This window comes from Sinocyclocheilus rhinocerous, unplaced genomic scaffold, assembly GCF_001515625.1.
Source record: "Sinocyclocheilus rhinocerous isolate Xijiao unplaced genomic scaffold, SAMN03320098_v1.1 scaffold69, whole genome shotgun sequence".
In the NCBI taxonomy this organism is placed as follows: Eukaryota; Metazoa; Chordata; class Actinopteri; order Cypriniformes; family Cyprinidae; genus Sinocyclocheilus; species Sinocyclocheilus rhinocerous.
The window spans coordinates 322,941-329,847 of NW_015667272.1; the positions used below are offsets into that span (position 1 = coordinate 322,941).

A 6,907-nucleotide genomic window follows, 5' to 3' on the forward strand; every position below is an offset into this window, starting at 1 on the left:
AAACAACAATAATCATTATTATTATTATTATTATTATTATTATTATACTGCCATATGTGTGTAGTGTAACCCCAGCTTCATTGACCAGAAATTCTATTTTAACAAATTTCATCTTGTGATCTTGACTTTATATTCACGGGTTGATAAAAATTAATTGCAAGAAAGGGTAGTTTCTTGCAAAATTTCTTTGCAGATGCCACTTGGTCTGATAATTTAGCTAATGCAATTTAAATGTGGCTGAAATGTTCAAATATCTTTTTGAGGCCACTGTATAAAATCTCTAGTCCAGTCCAACAAATCTTGAAAGGTTGAAAACTTAAAAGGTACAATACAACAGTATCAAACCATTGTTATATAATTGTGTAATTTAATGTGTATATTAACCTAAAACACGTTCCGCTTGATCTGACCTGATATGAATGAAAAATGCTGTTGAGCATCCTTCATGGCATAGTTGACTCTTGTCAGAATATGTTCAAGATATGTTGGGATTTAGTTTGGAGGACAAATCTTTGTCTCCAATCCTTATAGTTTGTGAGATTCACATTTGATGCTTCTAACAATGTCCATACTGAAATTTCATATTCCTTGTCACAGCCTCAAGAGGGCGACAAACAGTGCTTTCATCTCATCTTGAAATTGTGTGCATCCGACATTCAGTGGGCACAGGTTTGTTGTTGTTGTTTGTATGTGCTGTAAAGTATATATAAAACCCTAGTGACGGCTCTTTTCATATTAAACGTGTATTTTTTATCAGTTCATTTGAAGTAATTCTACAAGGTCATTGTGGCCATTGTATGAGATCCAATCAAAGTGTGTTTATCCAACAAATACCGGGTTAATCGAAAAACACACACGGCAGCATCACTCATTAGCGCCGAGTGCAAACTAGGGTTTGTATGGTATTGCCATCATGCCATTTACGGCAAGGAATGTCGCCTTCTAATTGGCTGTTTGGATTGTAGTCCACTGCAACATGCGTTTCCGCTTCCGTTTAGCGATGGAGGTTACAAGCAGTATTGCATTTCTGTCTTTCTCGCACATTTTACAATGACGAAGCCTAATATAGAAGGTCAAACATGAATTGTTTTGATAATAAATTCATATTCGACTACGTCGCGGTGTCCGTTAGGAGAGCGGAAGATGTCTAAAATCGGAAGTTAAATTGTTGTGGTTGTATTAGCATAACGCATTAGATTTAGCTTCATGTCAACAACACTGCGAGTCATATTTACAGTCCAACACGCTTTGTTTTGATTATTTTACTTCTGTTCTTTGTCACGTTATTTCATGTGGGTTTGAGGTGTCGTTGTTTGAAATGTCACTGTTTGAGATGGACAGAGAGGAGTCTGACAGGCTGATAGAGAAAGCCAAGCTGTGTTTGCGCTCAGGACGCAAAGAGAAAGCCTTGCAGCTGCTGTACGAGGCGCAGAAGATCTACCCGAGCACCCGGGCCAGAGGTTTGTATCATGCTGTTGTGGTTTGATTGACAAATCAGGTGTGTTTGGTCAGTGCGCTGAAATAGAAAGTGCAGCGTCTGGTTGTTGTGCGTTATATAATCTGTCCCCTGGTCAGCGGTGGGTTTGAGTCTCCCAGTGGTTGAAAAGATATGATATACCGTATATGATCAGTCTCTCTTGTGAAACACGTCTCCGTTGTGATTAAGTCTGAAGAAAAAAATAATTCCTGCTTTTCGCTAATTTTCTTAAAGGGATAGTCCACCCCAAAATACTAAATCTGTCATCGTTTACCCTCATTTGCAGGGGCGGTTCTAGACCACAGTAACTGGTTGGGCCAGACAGGGGCCACTTGTGCTTTTATGGGGCACAATTTTAAAATTCATCTTAACCTACTTTAAGTAGCCTATTATTCATTCAGTCATTTTTAACCATGTCATGTATCGCTGCAATCTCTAGAAGTAATCTATAATAATTTCAACTAAAATGAATGTTTCATCATGTTTCATTTATTTGACAAATAATTTGTATTGTAGTGTCAGGGGCATCATTTTTCAGGGGGCACGAGTGATGCAAGTCAAATTATAGCCAGTAAAACCATTACAAAATTTCTAATGGTGTCTATTGTTTTTTTCAGCAGGGGTTTTATAATTTTTTTATTTGTATTCAAAATATTCCCAAAATATATCATGAAATATCTCGATTCTCAAATATGTATTCACTACAGGAGGCCTTTATTCACCCCTCGGAGCAGTGTGAGGCACGTTTTATTATGGATGCGCACGCTTTATTTGACGACTTCTGGACTGTTCAACTGCAACACCCGCTGACTGCAATGATAGAGCTTGGAATAGCCAGAGACACAAAGTGTGTGTCTCTGGCTCTGTGCCAGCCAGCGAATGAAGATTTGAATTTAGCAGCTGGTGATGTTTTTCTTTTTTATATATATAGTTTACAGGACAAACTGCGCATTTCACCCAAAATTGTTTGGTGTGATATGATTCCAAATTAAGGGGGGCCAAGCTTGTTGACGGGGTTACTGAGCACTGCATATGCAGAACATATGTTCCCCCAGAACATTTACAATTCATGCCCCCCCCCCCCCTGCTCATTTGGTTCCAAATCTGTATGCATTTCTTTCTTCTGTGAAACACAAAAGAATTTTGAAGAATGTTGGCAACCACACAGTTTTTGTTCCTAGTGACTTCCATTGTATGGACAAAAGTACAACAGAAATCAATGGGACCCGAAACTGTCCAAAGATTCATAAAGTCAAGGCATTAAATGTTGCATACACTGCAAAAAAGTAATATCTTTGTCAGTACTTTTGTATTGTTTCCCAATATCTAAACGTCCCTAAATCAAGATACATTTACTTGAGATGCAAAATGAAGACTTGAAGTCTTGTTTTGAGAAATTGAACAAAATTAAAGGAATTTATGTTTAGACCAAGAACAAATATCTGGGGTATGAAAACTGGATTTCCCTTTGAATTAAGTTAATTTTGCAGATATTGATGGATTTTTTTTCCTTTTTAATGATAAATGCACTTCATTTTTGCATATATTATGATTTAAGAATTTTTAAACATTTGCACTGTAAAACAAGGCAAAAATACTGATGAAGAACATAGTAGAAGTTATTTCCATATTCTAGTTAAGATATTTTGTTTGTGTGTATGTGTAAAATGAATTAATAAGTAATGGAGATTGGTTGTATTTTCAAACTTTGAAGTATTGCTTATATTCTAATATAATACAGGTGCATCTCAATGAATTAGAATGTCGTGGAAAAGTTCATTTATTTCAGTAATTCAACTCAAATTGTGAAACTCGTGTATTAAATAAATTCAATGCACACAGACTGAAGTAGTTTAAGTCTTTGGTTCTTTTAATTGTGATGATTTTGGCTCACATTTAACAAAAACCCACCAATTCACTATCTCAACAAAATAGAATACTTCATAAGACCAATAAAAAAAAAAAATTAGTGAATTGTTGGCCTTCTGGAAAGCATGTTCATTTACTGTACATGTACTCAATACATGGTAGGGTGCCAAAATAATCACAATTAAAAGAACCAAAGACTTAAACTACTTCAGTCTGTGTGCATTGAATTTATTTAATACACGAGTTTCACAATTTGAGTTGAATTACTGAAATAAATGAACTTTTCCACGACATTCTAATTTATTGAGATGCACCTGTATATGCTGATATAATATAATATTAAAGTATTATTTTCCTTAGACATTTACTTTTAGAAAACATATTTATGTATTTCATTCCCTTCAATTTGGTCCTTACATTTTCTTTACTTGGTTTTAAAAAGCTCTTTAAAATTTCTTAAATTTGCCTTACTATAACCCAGTTAATGAAAATGGGGGACCAGCAGGAAAAAAAACCTTATTGTTAACTCCATATATAATATAATATGTTTTTTTTACACTTTAAAGTATTGAGTAACAACAACATGTACTTAATGTAGGGTTACGATAAGGTTTGGTTTAGTGTTATCTGCATGTAATTATGCATAATTTACATACGTGTAAAGCCTGGAATACACTACATGTTTTTTGCCCCGATTTTCCACCAATTTACAGTTTGGAGAAGTTGACTCTAGTTGCAGAGAGTCAGAGCCAGTCTGCAGATTTGTGTTGACAGATTCCATAGAAAATCGCACAGTGTATGATGGTCACAGACTCTGATTTTTTTTAGCTTCAGACTGATTCCACCCAGTCAGAGTATATCAAACATGTTTGATATTTTCAGCCGATTATAGAACACATATTGTTTTCATTTGTCAAGCATCTCCTAGCAACAAGGTGCAAGTTTCTGCATGAGATTTTTGTGATTGGAACAACTTGAAGGTCTGGTAGTAGTGTTTTAAAAATCTGTTCAGATTTTAAAAGTCATGTAGTGTATTCCTGCCTTTACCATTACCATTTTTTCCGTGTACACACAGTAAGTATGCAAGTACAAGCTGATTTTAAAAGTCCCTACACGTCTTTCTGATTTCTATTATTAGTACTGATTGATGCCATTGTGAAGAATGGCGGCACTCCCCCTAAAGAGGAGCGTACTTACACTCCTCCACCAGGCTGGAGAAACTCTGATGAGGACAGCCCGGCTCCACATCAGCGGCCCAGTACAAAAGAGAGAGCAGAGGGGTCCGGTGACGACAAAAAGAGCTACACAGAGGAGCAGCGGCAAGGAGTGCTCAGGTACTGACAGGAGTAGTTACCCAAAAATTATAATTCAGTCATTGTTCATTTATATACTTCCTAAACCCGTGCAGGATAAAGAGATGCAGAGACTTCTATGAGATTCTGGGGGTGCCAAAGGATGCCAGTGATGAGGACCTGAAGAAAGCCTATAGGAAGCTGGCGCTACGCTTCCACCCGGATAAGAACTGTGCCCCTGGAGCGACCGATGCTTTTAAAGGTATCTAATATGACCACTATGACTCTCATATGACCATTATGACCACTGCTGGTGCTAAAAAGTTTGGGTTGGTTTTAAAGAAAATTAATACTTTAATCAATAAGGATGTATTAAAGTGATCGCTAAATACTTTTAGATTGGTACAAAAAAATTATATTGTAAATAAAAGCTGTTGTTTTGATGTCTCTATCAAAGAATTATTTTTAAAAAATGTCATGGTTTTCCACAAAAATATTAAGCAGCACAACTGTTTTCAGCATTGATAATAAAAAATGTTTGTTGAGCACCAAATTGGCGTATTAGGTGATTTCTGAAGGATCATGTGACACTGAAAACTGGAGTAATGATGCTGAAAATTCAGCTTGCCATCACAGGAATAAATTACATTTCAAAATTCAAACAGAAAACATTTAAATTGTAATCAAAGTTTACAATGTTTCTGTTTTTACTGCATTAGCTTAATCAAATAATAAGAGACTTCTTACTTTCCCCAACGCTCATATTTATATTTAGAATAATGTAAATATTATTCATATTAAACTTTAATATTTGGGTTTCACTGCTCTTTTTCTCTATTCAGCTATAGGCAATGCATATGCAGTGCTCAGTAACCCAGAGAAAAGGCAGCAATATGATCAGTGTGGGGACCAGTGCCCTGCAGAGACATCCAGTCATACTTCAGCCCAGCCACGTCACGCGTACGGACACCACCGCACCTTCAACAGAGACTTTGAAGCTGACATCTCTCCGGAGGAGCTCTTTAACATCTTCTTCGGGGGCAGGTTTCCTACAGGTCTGAACCTCTATTAAAAGCATTACAGCTATAGAAATCATTTTCATTAATTTGCGTTAATGTGTCCATCACATTTCTCTGTTCCAGTAATGAATCCAATGCAAGCTAAATATTTCTGTCACATATTTAAAGAACAAACAACTCTTATCCTCATGCAGGCAACATCCACGTGTACACCAACCGAGGAGCTTCTTACGCTCATTATTACCAGCCCCGCAGACGCCGTACATATGAGAGACGGGAAGAAGAGGTGGAGGAGAGCCACAGTCAGGTGAGAAGATCTTGATCATATAGGTGAGGACACAAGTTAAGGGCTAATACAAGACCAATCCTCAAATAAGGATTATAAATAGGGTTAAGGGTTAAAAAAACACATACTATGTCCTTAGAAATGTACTCTTTAGAGGTCGACCGATTAATCAGGCCGATTTTTGGCACACAGCATCGGCCCGATTGTGCTGCAAATTAGGCCGATTTATAGGCAGGCGCATCTGCGGGCAGCTAAGTTGTTGCGGAACGCCATACCGGAGAACGTCTCAGGTTACGTATGTAACCATGGTTCCCTGAGAAGGGAACGAGACACTGCGTCCTCTAGGGGTCGCTATGGGGAACGCCTTCAACGTGACCGGTGTCTGAAGCATACATCTAAAAACGACAATAACATTGGCCGGCGACATCCTATGACGTCATTACCCTACGCGATCACAGTATAAAAGGGCACCGGGGTAACACGTCATCTGCTGCTTCATCTGAAGCTTGCGTCCGAAGCATGGCAAGGAAACTAGAGGACGCAGTTCCCTTCTCAGGGAAGCATGGTTACACACGTAACCTGAGACACTCCCTTTCGAGGGAACTTCGAACTGTGTCCTCTAGGGGTCGCTATGGGGAACGGTATACCCACGCCACCATGCTGAGGGGAGTGCATGCCAGAAAACCACGGCAAGCACTAAGTACCAACTCTACCATAGCCATGGGAGTTGCCCCTAGGATGCCTTGACGGCTGTCAGTAACATTATCCCCTCCGACCAAGGGCCTGAGCTGCATACCCTAAACAACTTGCCTGATAGTGGCTGGGCTGGGAAGCCCAAGCCTAGGGCAGAGCTCAAGGCTTGGAATCAGAAGAAAGAGATTCCTTTAAGGGGATACGGCCAGGTGTCTAAAAACCAGACCCTGGTCTGTCACCCAGGGGGCTACTGCCAGCTCTGAATGAGCTC

General features: G+C 38.5%; 1 protein-coding gene across 1 annotated transcript in view; it reads left to right on the plus strand.

Moving 5' to 3' along the window:
* Positions 1–982: 982 nt before the first annotated feature.
* LOC107733512 (dnaJ homolog subfamily C member 18-like) overlaps positions 983–6,907 on the plus strand; it is a 16,399-nt gene continuing 10,474 nt past the window's right edge. The window contains exons 1-5 of the mRNA XM_016545161.1: positions 983–1,460; positions 4,485–4,680; positions 4,755–4,900; positions 5,481–5,693; positions 5,852–5,964. Coding sequence (XP_016400647.1) covers positions 1,319–1,460; positions 4,485–4,680; positions 4,755–4,900; positions 5,481–5,693; positions 5,852–5,964 — 810 coding nt within the window. The 5' untranslated portion in view covers positions 983–1,318. The remainder of the gene's footprint in view (positions 1,461–4,484; positions 4,681–4,754; positions 4,901–5,480; positions 5,694–5,851; positions 5,965–6,907) is intronic.